General features: G+C 43.7%; 1 protein-coding gene across 1 annotated transcript in view; it reads left to right on the top strand.

Annotated features, from left to right (window-relative positions):
• GRIN2B (glutamate ionotropic receptor NMDA type subunit 2B) overlaps window positions 1-20,652 on the top strand; it is a 219,272-nt gene that overhangs the window by 35,981 nt on the left and 162,639 nt on the right. The window contains exon 2 of the mRNA XM_026101026.2: window positions 1,060-1,488. Coding sequence (XP_025956811.2) covers window positions 1,078-1,488 — 411 coding nt within the window. The 5' untranslated portion in view covers window positions 1,060-1,077. The remainder of the gene's footprint in view (window positions 1-1,059; window positions 1,489-20,652) is intronic.

Raw genomic sequence — 20,652 nt, 5'->3', positions numbered from 1 at the left:
AGTTATGAACAATCCCATAGGGAACAGTCCTACTCAGGCAGGGGTTGGAGAGATGACCTCATTGGGTTTTTCCATTTCTACTGTTACGATTACAAGATAAAGTGGACATGTCCAGGGAAAGGATCACTATAACATTCTTGGCTGTGGTAGTTAAGGGTGAATTTAGGTAAGCTTTGTGCACCTTTCTCCTTCTGGGCAAAAATAACTGCCAGGTAGGGCTTGGAGGGAACATCTCCCCTGCACTATACTGATCTACTTTTTTGCCATGATCATCAGGAAATTTTGTGTTCCTGGCTTTGTAAAAAGAACTCAATCTTGTATGGGTGAAAGGCATGTGACTGAGAGTACTATAGATTGGAACCATGTGTGCGTCCCAGTGAAAGGTGGGATGTAGGGAAGTAGGAAGGTTGTATGCAATGTATACACACATACACAGTGTAACCTCCCCCAGCCCACACAAATTCAGTGGCCTTGCCCATTTGTCCTCACTTTAGTCTAGATGGGCTGTGTCGAGAAAGCAACAGGGAATCCTGTCTTCCTGGTCTCTTCAGCCTCTCTGCTTATACATCCATCAGAAGGCCAAAACGATTGCAAACATCAATAATTCCTATATGTTGGGGGCAAGTATTTAGATGTGGGCTTGACATAAACAATTAGTTTCACAAAGGCAGCTGAACAGCCATCAAAGGACAATTCTCAATCACTTTTGACTTCAGTCTTAAAGTGACGCAGAGCCTGAGAGATGACATGATCCTATCTTCTACTGACAGCTGTTTTCTGAAGTGACTCCAAACTCTGAAGTAGAGACTGGACTGATCTCGACTTCCCTGATTTTAACAGAGCTCCAAATGTGGCCAAAGGGCTGGACATCAGGCAAGAGGGACTGATAGACTTTTCTGGTGGGATGAGGGCTAGTGGATGAGGAAAATCAAGGGATCTGCCTTGAAAGTGAGTGCATGTATTGACTTGTCAATTAATCACTTTTGCTTTCTCTCTCTCTCTCTCTCTCCCTCTCCCTCTCCCTCCCCCCCCCCCCCCTTTTATTTCTGCCTTGCTCAGGGAGTGTAAGAGCTGAAGATGAGGCCCAGGGTAGAGTGCTACTCTACAAGGTTTTGGCTGGTGCTGGCAGTCCTCGCGACAACAGGGAGCGGGGCCCATGCCCAGAAAAGCCACCCGAGCATTGGCATTGCGGTCATCCTGGTGGGGACCTCAGACGAAGTGGCCATCAAAGATGCCCACGAGAAAGATGACTTCCACCACCTCTCAGTGGTGCCTCGGGTGGAGCTGGTGGCCATGAATGAGACAGATCCGAAGAGCATCATCACCCGCATCTGTGACCTCATGTCAGACCGGAAGATTCAAGGGGTGGTATTTGCTGATGACACAGACCAGGAAGCCATTGCACAGATCCTGGACTTTATCTCTGCCCAGACCCTCACTCCCATCCTGGGCATCCACGGAGGCTCCTCTATGATCATGGCAGATAAGGTAAAATTGAGCTTGCTTCTCCTATAGACCTGCAGATCTAAACTTAAAACAGAGAGAAATATCTTATTCTCTGATCCTCAGTTGGAGTCTCATGCACTGAGGGATTAGAGAGACAGATTCAAAGACAGATTAAGAGAGTTAACTGTGTGTAGCACTGCTGAGAAAAGCCTATTAATCATGTGGAATTATCTGCAACAGAGAAAAACCAAGGAGGGAAAAGAGCAGGTAGAAGAGAGTTGCAAGAGAATGAGCTCTTTTCTTCTTTATGATAGGTAAAGAGCCCCTGACAATTGTGATTTTTGAAAGATTTTATTTTTGCCTGTGTTTTACCTTAGAAGAGCCGAGAATGCCAGCTTGGGTTTTCCCTGCATGGAGCTGGAGGACATTGTGGCATTTTCAGGGACGTTTAATACAGCTCCTACATCTTAATTGAAAAATAATTGAATCTTTAATAAAGCCATCCACTCTCCGAAGTGTTCATTAGCTCCTGGAGTTAAATAGGTGTTAGCTAAAGCAAATAACCAGTCTGAACCAGTCTAGCTAAGTCCTTCTTGTTTCTACTGCACTACTTTATTCTTTCATACCACTGACATTTCACTCTTTTCCCAGGCTCCATTCAGTTTTCCAGGGTGTTATTACGCAAACAGACCTTCCCACTACTGCTTTTGAACAGCGAAAAGAAGCAGAGAGCAGCAGTTGTGACCAGCTGGTAACTCTCAGCTTAGGGGAGCCCTCATGGGATCCAAGATCCAGCTGGACCTGATACAAATCTCCCCTGGGAGGAACAGGGGACCCAGCAATTCACACTTGAATCTGCATTTGGCCAGCCAGTGTAGGTTGCAGCGGCCTCTAGGCTGGTGTGGGCCAGCAGAAATACCCCAGAGAAATAGGGCTGCCCTGCAGACTTGGCACAAGAAGGAATCTAGCCTGACCCTTTTATTGAGGGGAACCTCTTGACCCCACTTGGTGCATCATAAAGAAGTAAACAAGGATGCAAGCTGATTATTTTTCTTTTGCAGGTCACTTTTAAGAGGATCTGAGACATATAACTAGGCAGAATCAGGTGTAATTGAATGAAGGGGCAGAGTTATGACCAGTATGGCAACTTTTCCTCAGAATGAGATCTAGCGAACTGAGAAATCCGGGCACGTTTTGTTTTCTTTCTCTTGCAAATAATTAATCCAGTGTAGATTCTTATAGGTGAGTAGATGGGAATAAATTAGCCACAAATTATTTTCTCGCTCTTTGACCAGTTCAGCCTATAAATAATATACAACCAATATTCAGGTTATTTTCTGAAATCGGGCTTTTTGCTGAAGCAATCATTGAATAAAATAATCATAGGCATTTTTTTTCTCTCCACTTGAATAGTTTCACATGTGATGAAGTCATTCTGCCCCACTTCACCAACAGTAAAGCTTTTCCATCTTTGAGAAGAGTCAGGCAACACCTCTATGTCTCATTGCTCTCCTACTTCTGCTTTGCATGATTATCAATGTCTGTGCAAAACAGGTCTGAAACATTACTAGAGTACCACATTTCACACTTACAGTGGCATTTTATATTCACTCCGAACAAGCACAAGTGTTGCTGATGCCAGACCTCCCGAGCACTGGAAAAAGGTCCTTGTGATTTTGAACTTGGCAGGCCAAATTCTGATTTCAGATTCCTGCAGTGTAAATCCAGCATAGCCCCAGTGCCTTTGGTAAGATTAGATCAGATTTATGCTGCTGTAATTCAAAGAGGAATTTGGCCTATTGAACTTCCCAAAGATTTTTCTTTTTAACCCATCTCTGGTCTCTCCTTAGGAAGGCAGCATGTCATGCTACTGCCCTGTGTACCCCACTGACTCACTTCTAAAGCACATTCTGGCAGGCAGGCAGCCCACAGGGAGCTCAAAGATGGAGGTCTTATGAATGGAAAACTGTTTTATCAACTCTCTTTTTTGTAGCTTTGTGGACAGGAGAAGCAGGTTACATGTAAAGATCTGCCTTTTAGGAAAGGGCAAGATTTCTTTTAAACATAAATTGAAATGGCTGACCTTTACAGCTTCTGATTCACAGGTACATAATCTTTAATGGATAATATTTATTTGATGAATTAAATTAAAATATGGCAGAGAGTAAATACATTGATATTCTACTGAAAAATACTGAAGCCAGACTGGTAAGTCCTTAACAATCTACTTTCCACAAATGGCCTCAGTGGAGGCTTTACTCTCACTGACTCTTAGTCATATTGTTTGCAAATGAGTTGTGTGGTTAGGGTTTGATCCTGCAAAGCATCAACTGCTTCTTTCAGCATCCCCTCAACACCCACAGCAGTCGGCTGTGATTGAACTTGCTCAGCATTTCATAGGTTCAGACCTGTACTTACAGCCTGGCTGTGCTCCGTGTGCATTTGCAATCAGTAGGACCAATGGCACAAACCACTGACTCCTTAGTGTGACAGATAAGAGCCTCTTTCCTCGAGGTCAGAGCAAAAACCTCAGCTGATCTACCTCCCTTTGACTAGCACATGAAATTCTGTTTTATCTTTAGTGAGAGTTAAGCTGGTAAATTGAAACTCAGAAGGTCAGGCAAAATAATAAAAAAATGCAGATTTCAAGCCTGAATTTACTTTCCCCCTGCGTATGTAGACAGATATTTCATATAATGTATAGCATGGATTGGCTTTATCTCAGTTAACAGGCATCTGAAAGCTTGCTTACCTACCAGCTAGAGATCTAGGTATCTCTACAATCAGTGGGGAAGGCACTGCCACCTGAGGACAATTCATCCTACCCTCCTTAGGGTGCAGTGAAATGCTTGTGGGGTATTCCTATATCTCCCCAGTTGTTACTAAAAGAGGTTGCACCTCTGACTTGTTCTTCGTGCCTGAAATTAAATGCTGTGAATCCGGTCCTAGGTATAACATGGCAGATGGAGGTATGTTGCTGAAATTGTAGCATATGGATTTCCTGATTGTTTTGTTCAAATTCATGCTCTTTAATATTGCATTTGATTAGATTTTGTAGTTAATATTTATCCTTTGTGGTTTTCTCTGTTTTGCCTATTTCTTCTGAACAATTAGTATATAGTCATTTGCATACACTTTTGCTATTTCTCTCCTAGGTGCTCATGTGCCTAGTCCCACTTGTTTAGCTGTTATGAAATGTAGTATTTAATCTCTGTCTAATTTGGCATCAGAAACAAATGACCAGATGATCTCTGTGCACACCGAGATCTGTGCTTAGTTCCAGGAAAATGACACAGCACAGACACATGACATGCTTCAGTCTGGCTCTAGAGAGACCACTTTTGTAATGGAGAGCCTCCTCCTAGCCCATTCAATCCTTTTAGCCTCTGATGAGATTGTCAGCAGTGATGCCAAATCTTATGAGCTGCAGTGGCCATTATCCAGCTGTTGTCAAGGCAGGATAGCCTGGGAGCAACAGCTAAGGGGGTCCAACAGCCCCTGCATTGGCTCTTCTCAGAGGAACAAGTTCTGCAGTCATGGGGCAGGGTTTAAGTGCGACTGCACTGTTTCAGCCCTACTAGCAAACACCTGGTCCTTGTTTTGGTGTTAACACCTTGAAAACGGACTAGGACAACAGCATCATCTCACCAGGACCTCTGGTTAGGAAGGGAGCAGCACAGTTCTCTACAGGTCTCTGTTTAATCTGAAATACATGACACATGGGGGATGGAACTCTGCACAGACCATCACCAATGCTGGGTTCTTGGGATCTAAGAAGTTGACTTGTTGAATCTCTTCAGTCTTTTTGGTTTGCCTAAAGTTGCTACAGTGGTCTTTCTCTTTATTGTTTTATTTTGCATCATTATAAGCATTAGATTATGTTGTCCTGGGGGCTGTAATGCCCTTAAGACTAGTGGGGACATCTGCTCCCAGTACAGTGTTAAGAATTGCTTTGGAAACTGAAATTCATTCCTATTACAGTGTGGAAATAGCTGATTAGTGGGGATGCTCTGGGCTGGAAAACTAATGGTAGAAGGAAACCTTCAAGGTTGCAAACCAAGTGTCAGTTCGGATAGGCACCCAGACCAGTATCTTGTGTTTGCAGACCTGAAACTGGATATCTGGCCTGGGCTTTTCTTTATTATATTTTCAGTGTTACCTACTATCACTTCTGCTCAGAATGAGGAGGTAAAGGAGCAGTCACAGAAATGGAAATAACAATAATGTATACTTACAGTATAATAACAATATAATAATAACATATATATACAATAGATACATCATATATAGATACAATATAAACTTATATCTTAAAAGAAGAGGAAATTGTTGTTCAGATTTAGGCCACTTACTGTACTGGAAAAGATTTAGTTTTTTGTATTAAAAATGACCAAGCCATTTGGCTGACTTGTCTGTTTCATAATGACTATTAAATTTTTAAATAATGAAAAAAGTCAACATAGTGGTAATGGAAGTAGAAAGGGTAAGAGCAGAAAATGCTTTGGGTTCCCTTATAGCATGGCTGGTGACCGTCATTCCTGGTGGAAGTGTTCCTTGTTTTTTCTGCACAGTCACACCATTTTGCCAACACTTATTGTCCTGTCCAACCTTATAATGTAACATAAATGTAAAGTAACATATGGTGCACATGCAACACTCAGGAAAAACTACTGGAAGAAGCAGAGGATTATATTTTTCCAGCTGAAAATAATTCTCCTTCATCTCTGTGTCCCTTGCTGTTTTCACCAGGGCTTGCTCGCACACAATAGCCATCCTGATGGAAATAAAATGGTAGGGAAAAGTGATCTATGCATTTGGGCTGTGCCCGTAGTAAAATTAGAACAAAAGCTTCAGGAAACTAACCCTAAATCCAAAATCCTTGATTCTTTATAGGCCAGATTCTTCTTTTCTCACACAACCTAGATCTGATTTTTCTTCTACAACCTCCATTAGTTTGCTCTTTTTTTCTCTCATTCACCCCGAAGCTGCTATTTCTCCTCTGCCTTGCCAGCTCCAGTCCATAAATCCCTGTTCCCTTTTCTTTTCTGGCAAGGTCTCCAAGATGTGTATTCTCTGTCTTTAAATGCTGAAGTTTGCTGTGGCAGCTCTCTGCCTGGGCCACGCTACTGCAGCAGTGGTATTCCTTGGTATTTCATGGGGAGCATATCCAAACTCAAGAATAAGTGTAAAGCAGCAGGGAAGAAAACTAGCTGCTGGCCTGAGTGCAGCAAAATGATGCTGCACATACAGGGAAGCCAAAACTAGTTGGATGAGCTGAAAGCCTACATACACACCAAAACCAGGACAAAGTCAAAGACACTGGGACAGTGCTGCTAAAAGCAGAACATCTGTAATTAAAAGGAAAGCACTTTCACTCTCAGGTTTCCAAAGGTTAAATAATAGAGATGCATGGGGAATGCAAACCTCATTTTTTTTTTGGATGTAGATTTCTTTAATTTTCATTAGGGATGACATCTGAATTTTTTAAAGCTCTGTGTGAAAGAAATTAAATCAAAACAAAAGAAAAAGTTCCCTTTGAATGGATTATATGAACTGAAGTGAAATAAATTCCAAAACAAAACGCTGCTTAGAAAAAAGACACATTTTGATCTGCAAATGTTGAAAGAGTATGGTTCAGCATTGTTAGAAGATTTCCAGCTTTTTTCCCTCCAAAGCAAAATTATATGCAATTCATGTAATTTCACAAAGCATTTCCATTTTTCTGAAACTGCATTTGATGATAGTAATAGTTTTAATGTTTCTCAGACTGATCTAGTGATTAGCAAAGATGAGTTTGATTTTTAAAAATCAGCAGTTCCCCTTCAAGCTTTTAATATTTTTTATTGAGGACATGATTAATACACTTCTTTTGGTACTTTTGTTTCCTTTTGCTGCCAAATGAAAGCTCTGGGTAGTGCACAAATAATGAACTAAACATTGTGTGTCCTCGAACTATGAGTCTTCTGTAAAAGTTGGGAAAGGAGAAGGAGAAGAAAGGTAGGTCATAGAGATGAAGAGAATAAAAGCCAGTATTGTATGCCAACATTGTTTTTCCCTTGCATATACACCTTTAAGAATGGGGCAAATGGATCAGTAATTTATGTTTACATCTGTGTCTAATCCATCCACATGAAATTAAAATTCTCACATAAAGAGAGGGAATATAGGTATAGAGTATTTTTGTGAAGTTTAATTAACATCTCAAACTTTCCCTAGAACAATTTTTATTTCTTTACAAATAAATTACAGCTTTAAAAATCCCTCAGATATTAGGAAACCTGGAAGTGAACTTTTAAGAGCTTTAGCCTCTCCCCAGGGCCATTAAATCCTTTAGTGTCAACTCTTATTTCCTAAACAAGAGCTGAAATATTTTTGCCAATATTATTTCAATGGAAAAATGACTTCAAAGAAATGTATTATTTCTTTTGTTACATATCATATTAAAGTTGTCTGATTTCTTTTTTTCTTTTTAATTTTGAAAGTTTCCTTCTAATTTCTCTCCCATTTTCTTAGGAGGAATCCTGTTCAAAGGCTGCTTTTTTTAAATTTTTTTTTGGTATTGTTTTCGGGAGTCAGAATAATAATCACAAGAAAAATATATAGTGTTTTATTTTGTTGCTTAGAAAAACCCCATCCAGCAAAACCACTTTTTTTTTTTTTTTAATGGAAATGTAGTTTTTCCCCAAAGTATTGTCATCACATTTTCCCTAATCAGTTTTACCTGACACGCTTCATATTTGCCCTGAGCCTTGGAAATGTAGACCCTCGAACACCTGAAGCCTGAAGGCATCTCACTTAAGAGTGGCACAGGCTTGGGGAGGGGAAAACCCACTGAGACCCAGGTGAAGCCAACACTGAGCCAAGGTGCCCGGCTTTTGGGCAGCAGCCATCCTGGGGCAGGTGCAGAATGCTGAATGGAAAGAAGCCTAAACAGAAGCGCAGGATCCTTCCTAAGGCAGAAGTTGTCCCAGACAACACACACCAAGCAAAAGTGAAGTCTGATTCCTTTACATCACTTTTGTAGCTATTTATAAGCTGCTTTATTTTGGGTCATAGAATTCTTCCAGGAGTACTGAGTTTTAGTTTTTTTCTGTTGTTATAATGATTTTTTTTTGAGTGGCAGAAGAATATCCCTGAACCTTTCCTTGCCTAGTTCAGATGCAAGCACTGCAGCCCTACCTGAGGGCAAGGAAGCTGAGTTAACCTCTTTCCTACTAATGTATATATATGATGTTGCCATTTTCTACTTAGAAATAGAAGAATCAAAATATCTGTGAAAAAAAGGTTGATTTCTACTCAGCTTGGACCTAGCAAGTAATCAGGTTTCTGTGAAAAAGAGTCTTTTCTTCCTAGTTTCTAACCCTGATTTTCAGCCTGATGGTTTTTGGATAAACCTCTAAACCTGTGAGCACTCATCTAAAGAAAATCTAGGAGCCTGACGAGACCTATCATTATTTACAATCATTATTCTAACATCTTTCTTCAAAACAAAAAAACTCAACACAAAAGTATTAAATCAACTTATACCATCCACAGCCGGACAAGAAGATTAGTTGCTTCTTTCTAGAGCAGGCAGACTTTTATTACAACCCAAAGCAGTTACTTGTCTCACAAAATCTAAATTAATTACACTCAAATTTGTCCCTACCCTAAACTGGCCTCAAAATGAAATTGAAAACAAGGAGTGTGAAATTGCCCAATGCTGCCACTTTAGATCTGCGTGTCATTCCCCAGTAACCGTGGGCAGAGAGAAACAATTCTTTCCAGGGAATCTCTTATTCTCTTTGCCTTTTATTTGCCTCGTTAACCAAATTTGGAGGGGATGGATTATGGGAGGAGTTAAGGGAATCAAATATGCACAGGCTGGAAAAAAGAGGGTTCAGAAAAAGATATGACTGTAGTCTGTGACTCTGTTAAGGGTCTGGAGGGATTGATGTATGAAGAAAGACTGAAACAGCTATGTATGTGTATTGTAGATTGGCTGAACAATGAGTTACGGTGCTCATTTATACATGCAGTGGATAGAGATATACCAAGGTTAGAAAAAATAATCCTTAGGGTAGCTGCCAGAAGTAAAAGTAGAAGCAATGGGATGAAACTGAAGAAAAGACATCATTTAAATGTGTATCAAGAAGAAAGTCCAGACACTGTGAGTTTTATTAGGACGTGCTGTGGTGTCCTCAGGGAAGAGTGTGGAAGCTGCACTGCTTCAGCTGTTTTCAACTAGGATTGGACTAAGCGCTGGAGAATGTGTTACATAGCCAAGGTGGAACAGAAAGAGAACGAACAAGCTGAGAGACAGAAAACTTGTCCTGAATCTACTATCATGAAAAAAAACAAGAACAAAAGGAGAGGGCTTGACTGAAGTAAGTTCTGAGAGTGTTTGAAAAAAGAAATACCCCAAAGACTGTCACGATACTTTTCTGTCTGTGTTTTGGCAATAGCTTCTAGCTGTGTATCTATGAGGTTCCTTATACTAATGATAAATGTATGTTGCAGAAGAATGGTGAAAGAGGAAATAAAGGAGATGGAGAGTCTAAAGGCAGGCAAAAAAAAAAAAAAAAAAAAAAGAAGAAAAAAGGCAGGCAGGCAGGCAGGCATGCATGCATGCATGCACACTGAGTAGGACTGATCCAAGGGATGTGTTGTGGCCAGTAGATTCAAATAGGCCTGAAAGACTGGAGTCCCAGTTTCATCCCTGCTCTAAAATAGCTTTCTACATGACTTCAAGACTGTTGTTCAGCTTCTGTCTACTGCAATTTTCCCCCTGCAAGAAGACAGTAATAATGTTTCTGAAAAGTCCTTTGAGCTCTACAAAAGGCAAAGACTACCTAATTGCTAGGGAGCAATTAAGGAATTCTTCTAGCTGAAGTAAATACAATACTTCATAGGAAAATCTAGACTCCAGAAGGAGAAGCTGTAACCCCATTAGAGGTGGCTGAATAGCTGTGTCATGCAGGAGATCTTATTGTATGTGAGGCTGATAGTACCGTCTATTGTAAGCTTGCCCGCCGTTCCCCATCACGAGATCCTCTTGTGGGTTTCCGGTAACTTTGCCTGATTATGACTGTTTGGGCAGAAGTTTCCTATGCCAGGTGTATGCCTCAAGCTGACTGATTTACTTCTTTTGGAAAACAAAGCAACTCTCTGAAAATGAGACAAAGGAAAATACATGATTTGCCCATGTTAAAAATGCTGGCACCTTTTCCTTGGAAGGTTCTGCCTGACCACCACAGATCTTTAGAGCAAGGACCTAAGCTTAGAGAGGGTGTCTTCTGGGGGAGGATTTTTAATCAGGAATGTGCTTTTGCTACCACTGTGTAGATTGCCCCAAGCTGGCAACTCTTGAAGAGTTTCTGTTCTCGCAAGCTGTAGTTCAAAACTGCACCTACCCCTCTGGGCTGCTGCAGGCCATACTGGGGGCTGGAGGTGGGTGGAACTGGCTCTCCTGGGGGGTCAGTGAGGTCCCTGAGGGGTTCAGAAAGGAGCAATAAACCATTCAGCAGGCAAAAAGACTGATCTGTGTGAAGGAATGTAGCAGAGGAATAGATTAGGACAAGATACCTGGAGAGAGGAAGCTAGTGTTTGGGGAAGAGGGACGGGAAGCTGGTGGCGAAACTTGCAATGCTTGGCAAAAGCTGCAACTAGAGGTAGGGGCTGGAGTTAGCAGTGGTGTGGGAGCCTGTGAGGATGCAACAAAGAGACTAGGACCCAGGAAGCGAAATTGAGAGGACCCGGGGGAACACTGGCATTAGCTGTATGAGGGGATCTGGGCTTGTGCACGAATGAAGTGAGATGGGAGAGGAGGGTGCGATGATGAAGGAGGGGATGGCTGGGAAGAGATCCTGAAACAAGGAGATGAGCTGGAAAAAGGTCACAAAAGGGAGATGGGGAATGGGAAAATGTGGAGAGGGGAACTAATGAGATGGAGATCTGTCTGAGCAGGAGATTCTGCCTGATTTGGAAAAAAAGGAACAAGAGACAGGGAATGGGGGTAGCAGAAGAGCTGAGTAAACATGACATGGAGTGTAAAACGAGTGGAAAGCCTGTTGGGTGGAAAGTGGGTGAGGACAGTGGGTCTGGGGCAGAGGCACATAGTAGGGGACAGGGCAGCGGAATGGGGCAGTGACATCCCCCTTGGAGCCCTGCCTCCCTGCTCTTTTCAGCATGTCTGCAAGAAATATTCCCTCCCCCTCTCCACGCTGAGCCACAAAGGGAATGAGAAACGACTCCCACGCGCCGTTACTCTGCTGGGGGACGGGGCTGCTGGAATGTGTCCCCCTGGGAAAGGCCGGCAGCTCTCTCCCGAAGCGTGCTGACTCAGCCATGCACCTCCCTCACCAAGCTCGCCCCTTGTCAGAGGCCTGGAGACTGGCGGGGAGAGTGAAAAGCTCCTGCGACGAGCAGGTGAGCCTCCCCCAGGGCTGTGCAGCGCTGATTGCCAGCTCCCTGGCTCGAGGCCAGCGCAATCACTGCTGAGTCTCTGCGCTGAAGGGGACTGACAAAAATAGTTCAGAGGAGGCTCTGTGATGGAGCTGCTGGCTCCTCCAGGTGTGTGTTTGTTACTTGCAGCACAGCTTTTTGTCCTGGCTCCCGCTAGGGTGTTTATTTTGGTGCTCGCTTTCTGTGGAAACAGAGCCGTTTCCTTGCTCCCCCAGCCTGCAGTAGAAATAAGGAAATGAGGTTTGAAGAGCCACATGATGTTGCCTTTCCACATGGCTGGGCAGTGCTTCCACCAAGCTGCGAGCTTTGCCGGGTGGCCACTGCGGGGTCTCAAACACCATTCCACACTTGCCTCCTGTCTCCTACTTTCCTTTCTTTCTCACCCTCTCCTGTCTGTCATTCTACTCATTTCTTAATTATTGTTTGCACTGTGCTTTGAAAATGCAAACTATGGTATGAATGTTAGGTGTTTTTATTATTATTATTATTTCTTCTTTTTCATTTGTATCCCTCACCCTGTATTCTCTTGCTATTGTGACTTCCAGAGAGAACGTGTGGGCCTACATTATTTATAACTGTGTGAGAGTAATTACAGAAATGATTTAATTACTCAGTTTAATACCGTTCTTCATATCACCAGCTTGACAGGCTGGTGATCCTCTCACTGCAGCCTAATGCAGTCTAGTGTTGTATATACCAACTCACAGATGAGTGGGTAAAAGGCGGCAAAGCTTGGGAAAAGATTTTTAGCAGCCTTGTGTGCTGCTGGTTATTTCCTCCAGGCTAATGGCTGTGGCTGCTGAGCTCATGTGGATCTGGCAGGGGCAGCTTGTGGCACCACCTCAGCTAGGGCAGAGCTTCCCATGGGGATGTTACTGGTCCGGATGCGGAAGTGTGGTGAGCAGTTGAGTGAGGATTCGTCAGTGACGGCTGATGGGGGTTCACGCTTACTGGGCTGGCTTCATGTCTGCAGCTGTGGCCTGGCTGTGGCAGAGGTACCCTCAAGCTGCAAGAGGCTGGTGAAGGGTTGGAAGTAGAGGAAAGACATCATAAACTTGCTCTAGGTCTCTCCACCTGTCCTAACTATGGGTATAACTCTGCCTCAACTAACCCAAGAGGGAATTCACCCATGCTACTCCTTATGTATGTGTCTCTAATGCTCTCTCCAATATAAATCTACTTGAGCTGAAGTTTCAATGTTCAGTGTGTTGCATTAACCAGCTCTCCAGCTTTATCAAAAATCAACAGTCTGGGAGGGATTTGTTGTCTCAGCTTCTCTTTAAGCCTTCCAAATCTTAGGGTTCACATGCCCTGCATGGAGCTGAGTGCTAGGTAAAATTACTATCACCAGAAAAGTTCTTCCTTGCAAGTGGCTCCATGTAGTTCTGATCCGCTTGAAATAAATGGTTTTCCTTCCAGAGCTGATTGTCTCCTCTTGCTGAGACTTCCTGCTTAGAAATACAGTGTCACCATGATTTCCAGTTCATGAGGGCTTGTTGGGAGCAGAGAATCTCCTGTTGCTGATGCAGTATGGAAGTGGAGTGAAGGAAGAGAGGATGTGCTTTCCTTCAGGTGAGACACTGAACTGATGGTCACCAATACCTTTTAGTTATCTACTACAGACAGGAGAAAAAGGCCTAGCAGAGAGCAGAAGTGTAAGGAAGGCAATCCCCTCACAAAGGTAGTGTAGATAAAAAGAAGGGGTAAATGTATTCTTAACAATGGAGGTAGTTGCTCAGGAAGCAGAGGGAGAGACTCTTGTCAGATAATGGTGTATTTATCAGATAATGGTATGTGGAGAGAGCATCTCTTAGAATTGCCTGTCTTCCGTGTCTGAAAGTTGTCTGGCTCCATTTGGGATCCTTCATGAACTGGGCTCTCAGCCAGGTTCACTCTGTTCCTCCGCACAGCAGTGCTGGGTGGGCGGCAGGAAGGTTGGGGAACAGGTGGCATTAGGGCTGATGGAGTGGAGAGCCTTTTGCGTGTGGCACTTTGTGCAAAGCTGCCAGGCACAGGACACCTGGTATCTGGACAGGCTCTGCCCACCATTGCAGGAAGCAATGGAAATCGAAGAATCAGGCTAAAACATTTTGAGTGCAAACAGTGATTATAGGTGCCCTTTTGACATCTGACATGAGACATGTTAAGGCAGCCCCAATTTGAAAAAATGCAGGGCATCTCCACCTTCTGAAAGTTGGGCCTTTTATGCTGTATTTCTGAATGGACACCCAGAGTCTCACCACTTGTGAGAATCTACATTAGAGGTTTAGAGGGTTTTTTGGTTTTTTTTTTTGTTTTTTTTTCCTGTCTGGCACACTTAAAAGTGACTTTTATGACCTGATACTGGAATAGCTTGTTGAGAAGACAGAGCAAATGTAAGGGCAATGGTACAAGCAGTTTTGTCATCTCCCAAATGAATGAAGTCCTGTTTTCAATGGGTTCATGTCTCATGGCTAATTGACTCTTTGACTGAATTATATACAAAGACTGTAATGCGAGCTTTGGTCCTTACTAGACACCAGAGAGTCCACAGAGGAGAGAAGTTGTACTGAATGAAGAGATTCCATAAGAGCTCAGTCTTCCCCCAGTGATGAGGACTTGGGGCATTGAAAGGATCTTGTTTCTCCACCCACTCATCTGTTTCAGCTAGGGGATGTCCAATCCAAACAAATGGATGTGCCCATAGAGGCTTCAGTTTTTGAACACCTGGCTACACCTCCTCCCTGCAATAATCCTATTTCTTCAAAGTCTCCTACTGCTCTCTTCCCAGTTTTCCCTTTCCTTTATACCTCCTAGGTGGGCAAAAGATCAACACACCGTGGCTGCCCTGGGGCTGTGTGTATAGGGACTGGCCACTATAGGTGTGTTGCCTGGTCAGTTTACTTCATCGCCTAGTGAACCACAGCCTTTGAGTGCTGATGGGCTGAATCATACACATGGCTGCAGGGCCTCAAAAAGGCTTTGAGACTGCATGTGGTCACAGGGCTGTATTTTGTGCAGAATTGTAAGAATTTCTTTCTCCTTGAGACCTCTGCCCCTTTGACAGATCAAGGGGAAACTGACCAGCAGGTTCGAGAGTTAACTGGAAGGCCTCACCTGCACAGACACACGCACACAGACACAGACACCTGCACACACGCAGAGGCATACACTGGGTTTGCAAAAGCCTTGTTTCCTAAGAAAAACAAGCTAAAAATGCACAAAAAAGGTGAGCAAAGCCATGTCAGAGTGTCTCACAAGCTGTGATTTCTGCACAAGTGACCCACACTGTGTGTCCCAAACATGCATCCGGCATACTAGCCCTCGGTGCCACACACTCACGCAGTGACTCACTGTGATTCACTCTGGCATGGTCCTGTTCTGCGATTTGCATAGACAAGCATGTAACGCGAGCCGCCCTGTCTCTCAGCATTGGATGTTCAGTTCACACTTGTGCTCTGCACACATGTATGCTCTCTGTGACTCACACCAACGTACCACTGTGACTTGGATCATAGAAGCAAATGAGACATAAATGTGAACAGACACTTGCTCAGTGTCTCATGCTCCTATCTGTTAGCTTTTGAAGGGGAACATGGTGCAAGGCTTGAAGATTTTAATATTTCTATCAAAAAACAGACCTCTTGAGAAAAGAAATTAGCCCGATGACAGCAGCAGTAATTGGATTATTCCATTAGTATCCTCTGTGGAGGAGGCAGGCATGTGCCTTTAACTATATTTTCAAAGCAGAGACTTAAAAATTGCACTTAAAACATGAATTGCACCTGGGTTTGCTTGATAACTGGCCAGCAGATACCTGTTTTCTGCCCCGCTTTTTCCTGCATACCCTCTGCCTTTGGCCTCACTGAGCTTTCTGTCTACTCGATTTTAGCGTTGTGGCAAGACTACAGCAAACTGTGGTGGTTTGGGTTCCTCAAGCGGCACCGAAGGAGATCAGGGCATGCTCTAATCAGCGAGTGCCTTGGGTTGGCTGAGGAGGAGCTGACCTGAAAGTGGAAAGAGGGGAATATGTATCCCTTGTTCTAGAAGAGAGAGTATGCTGAAAGACCTGACCCCACAGAGGGTGAGAGGCAGTAAGATCTGAAAGGTGTAATAAGATGAAATGCGGGGCAGGGAGGTTCAGGGCAAACACTGGAAGCATTTCTGAGCAGTGAGTTCTCTTTGACTGCACAGGCTGGTCTCCCATGGAGAATGTTGCAAGTCTTACCACTAAAATCATTTATAATGGGTCTGACAACATTTTGGAGTATGTGCGTTCCTGCAGGAAACAGCACTGCTGCAGTGGAAGGAGATATGGGGGAATTGGACAGGAGATGAACCATCTAGCCTTCCTTTCCTGCTAATTTTGGTTATTTGACTGACTTCCGACACCTGCATGGCCTCCCTCTTTTTTGTTTTAAAAGTCTCTGATTATCTTAAAAAGCTTTTGCTTATTTGGAATCCGAGTTTTTCTGGGCTTAAGATACACTCAAATGTTTGATTCAGTTATTACCTGGCCAGAAATGTAATTTCTTTTGCTAGTCAGTTGGTGCCTTAATTTAGATTTAATAAGTCACTTTGTGGTCCATTAATTAGGCCTTCATGCAAGTGTTTAGTGCCAAAGTATGCTTGCCTGCAGATGGTGGAATGGCTTCATTTAGGGAATGGCTTCATTTAGGGAATGGCTGGAGACCTCACCAGGCTGTGCTGCTCCTCATGCCGATGGTCCATTCTCCTCCAATGAGCCATGGTGCTGTTAACCTTCCCTGTCTCCGTGTCCTGGCGTGATTCCTTGGGGCTTATCTTCACCAACTATTATAACAGCAGTTCACTTTGTCTGATCCTTATGCCCTTGCCTCAACTCCCTTGGAAGATTTTATGTACACATGTGGATTTTAAGTTTCATATGTTTATTTGCTATAAACTGAAGCTCTGGCTGGCAGCTTTGTCACCAAAGGCAAAATGGGCTGGCAAAAGCATGCTGTGATACTGACCACTGGGAAGAGAACTGGTCATGTTTTTTGTCTTCTGCCATGTTTAGGGCCATACTTCTGACAAACAATATTGCTCACTGGTCACTGTACTGGTCCAATAGTTTGTTGCTGTATGTCTTGAGATGTACTTGTTATAATATTCAGTGTGTGGAAACAAGCTGTTGCAAAATATCATGTGCTACCAGAGTGCCAGAAGCCAGCCAGCAGCTCCTGCCGTGCCACTGCCATAAAATGTACAAATCTCAGGAATCAAACACTGATTACTTTTTTTTTTTTTTTTTTGTTAGAGAGTAGAAGAGTGAGTTTAGTTATTCTTTTTCCCTCTCTCCTGCTGTAGTCTAGACTGTGGTAGAAAGATTTTCTTGGTTGACATGTTCGGGTTTCTGTGGCCAAGGAGAAGTGGATCTATACTGGAATGGGTAACATCATGTGCAAAGTGTGTGGCTGTGTAACCTCACCAGTGCATAAACATGTCCCCTCCTCCTCCACGCCGCATGTGTCTCTGCTGTCAAGGAATCCTTTTGGTCAAACATTTTGCTTCCATTTGATGAATAAATTGGATACAGAAATGAGCTGACATGAGTAGATTAGACACTTATGAAGTGACAGGGACCTTGGTGTGACAATCAGTTTACTACTTTACACTTAGGAATCTGTAGGAGATAGTCCTCTGGGAATTCATCCTCTGGGATTTGTGCCTTCCAGCTGCAAGGTGGGAATCTGTGGAGCAGAAGGTCATTTTCTGACACTCCTATCTCACTACTCACCCGGCCTCGCTCTTCTTTGTAGTGAACCACCTCCTTGTGCTAGTACCCTTTGAGGGGTAACCCCTGAAAAATTTGTGAGACTTCTTGTGGTGACTGAGAAAAGGCTACAAAATTGTGCTCGGGATAGTGAAGGGACAAGGAGATCTACTGAGTGGGGACAAGAGTTTGAAGAGAGGCAGCAGTGAGAAGGGGAGGGCTAAGGGTACCTGAAGAGTGAGGGTGGAAGGAGGCAGGGGTCTGGAGAGAGGAGGTTTGATGCAATGTTCGGAGTCATTCATGGGCTGAAGCAGGCACGAAAGTCTTAAGGTGAGATCGAGTAATTAATTAATGACCAGTGGGATGAATTTTACTCTCAGCCAGCAATATATGCATTGTGTGAGTTCTGGTGAGCGTATCCCTCCCTCTCTCTCTTGCATGCCCTGTCACCAGCCGAGCTCAGCAGCCCTCCTCTGGCCCTCAGCTTTCCTGCACACAGCCCAGGTGTGCCTTCGTGGGCCTTGGTACCAGAGGCTGGAGATACTGCTGGCTACAGTCATGCCGTGTTGTGTCACTACCTTCTCAGTGATGTATGCTGCTGCCCTACACTGTCCCCATGTGGTTTGCCATTTGTTCCTGGTGTTGGCCATGTCCTGGGAGGTATTTGTAGGGTGCTTTTAAACAAAGGAAAGGGAGCTCAGTTTTCTGGTTCCCTTTTCTCCCCTTATTGCCCCACTGCCTGTGCACTACGGGCTGGGGAGAGAAGGCTGTGCAGCAAGGAAGGAGTGACTCATTCTTCAGAACCGAAGCAAATGTAAGAGAAATGTGTCTGTACCTAAAGGAGAGGGAAAAAAATACAACTTAAGACTGAATAGGCTCATTTCACTTGCCAGAGAGCCCCAAGAGAAAAGCTCTTGTTACCGAACACTTTTGCTTCCACAGCCTTCTTTTTTTCCCTTAGTTTTTTCTCTTAATGGTTGAATCGTTTAACACCACATACAAAGTCAGATCTGGCCGCTGTGGGGCGATTCTGGGTTGCCATGGCAATAAGGCCTGTCTCTCCAAATTAGGACATTTTCCTGCTGCCTTTTCTATGTGAGGTTTTCTCTCATCTTTCCCTTACTCTTCCTTGATGTCTGAAGTGGTGAAAGCTGCCTCCTCTCTCACACACTCCCTGAAAGGGATCAGACTTTGCCAGTCTGAATTAATTCCTCTGAAGCCTGTGCCAACTTTGCGTGTGTCTGTGCTGTGAGGAGGAACTTTGTGCTCTTAAATGAAAGCGCTGTAGGATCAGAGTTAGGTGGGGTAGAAAAGGTGTAAAGAAAGTGAGGTTAGTGGGGGAGGGCAGTGTGTGACTATGGTGTGCCTATTGCTTTCTCACTACACCATTACCTCATCTCTGGTGAGAGCAGCTTAGCTTAAAATACATCTCCCACACTTGGAACTAGAAAAGTTGGTGGAATAGACCTGGGGTGAACATAAACATACTTTCCTACCTTGAAGCCCGTCGGACAGCTTTGACTTGCCAAGGTCCAATCCTCTATGCAGCAAGCATCTGCCAAGGAGACAATAGGAGTCATTCATCTCTTTAGGGCATTGTGCTACTGGGCCTTGTCTTCTAGATAGGCTGAGCTGTGCCTGGTACATGTCTGTATGCTGAAGCAGAGAAGTGTCTTTAAACCACCTCTGTGTCTTTATATGCCCCTTTCTGGATTGGGATTTGGCATGAGTCATACCTGCCTCAAATTATTCTGGCTGCCGACAGGCTCCTAGGGGCCACTGGGGCAGCTGGGGACCTGTCTGATCTAGGGATGCCTCACGCACCTGTCTGTCCCTAGGCCATGCCTCTAAGCCAGGGCAGAGGAAGAGAAAGGAAGTGGCACACGCACCGCTGGAAACTTACAGAAACTGAGGGATGCCCATAGGTGGGCAGCTCCATGTGGTTGAATATTGTTAAGGACTCAGAGCAGATCCACTGCCCCAAAAGTGTGTCATCAAAACAGTGTGAGGTGACACATGGTATAGTAGTGTAACAGGGCAATATGGTCTGGCGTTTTCCGTCCATCAAGTAACAAATGAAAAGGTGAAGTGATGACTGTTCCTTGACTGTTCTTCTCCTGGGCAGATGGGTTACTACTCCAAGATCAGCTTTTAGCCTTGTGGTATATTTTGGAACTTACATGTATAGCAGAAGGCAGGAAATCAGGGGAGAGCAAAAACAGGGGACCGTGAATGTTTGGAGTCTACATATGGGTGTAGAGTTTGGTTGAGGAGACTATTGGACCATAAAGCCATCTGGCCATGGTGTGATGTTATTTCTGTTGAATGATGCTTTGTGTAAGCAGCTCTCTGCAGCTGAAGGCATCTTACTGCAAAATGAAAAGCAAAGCAGAGTGATGTGCCATGGCCGAACTCTATGCGTACTTTGCAACCTTGTCCCAGTTTATGTAAAGTTGTCCAAACCTCAGTGAATATTAATTTAGAAGCATTTTTATAATGATGTATGAACTGGTGGCCGATAGAGGATCAATTAGTGAGACTCCCTTGGAATATTCTCCAAGCATCCACTGGGTTATGGTTCTGGACTTTCTAAGCTAGAAAGCATTGTATATAGTAGCTTTGTTCTTTTTTGTACATTTACCCATGTGAAAATTCATGGAATTTATGAACCTGTATACACTCTTAGCATCTAAGGGACAAGGAGTTCCACTGCTTAACTGCTCATGGTGTGAAGAAGTACTTCTTTTTGAAACTTGCCATTTAGCAATTTCATTTGATATTCCCCCATTCTTTTACTAGGAAAAAAAGGTAGGAAGCAATTATTCCTTCTTCATCTTCTCTATCCATATCCTGATTTTAGAGAGCCTTACCATACCCCCTCCAGCTGTTTCTTTTCTGCAGGAGATTTGTTTAGCTGGACTGGAAAGGTCTTCCTGAGAACATGTTACCCTTCCTTGCACCTTTTCCACTTCTACTGCATCCCTTTGGGGAAGGAATTTCACACTAGACTCTCCAGAGGAAAAAAGGAAGATCTATAGACCATAGTT

Source organism: Dromaius novaehollandiae, chromosome 1 (genome assembly GCF_036370855.1).
Source record: "Dromaius novaehollandiae isolate bDroNov1 chromosome 1, bDroNov1.hap1, whole genome shotgun sequence".
Classification (NCBI taxonomy): domain Eukaryota; kingdom Metazoa; phylum Chordata; class Aves; order Casuariiformes; family Dromaiidae; genus Dromaius; species Dromaius novaehollandiae.
The sequence above is the reverse complement of the archived record's forward strand: the minus strand, read 5'-3'. Positions and strand labels throughout refer to the sequence as shown.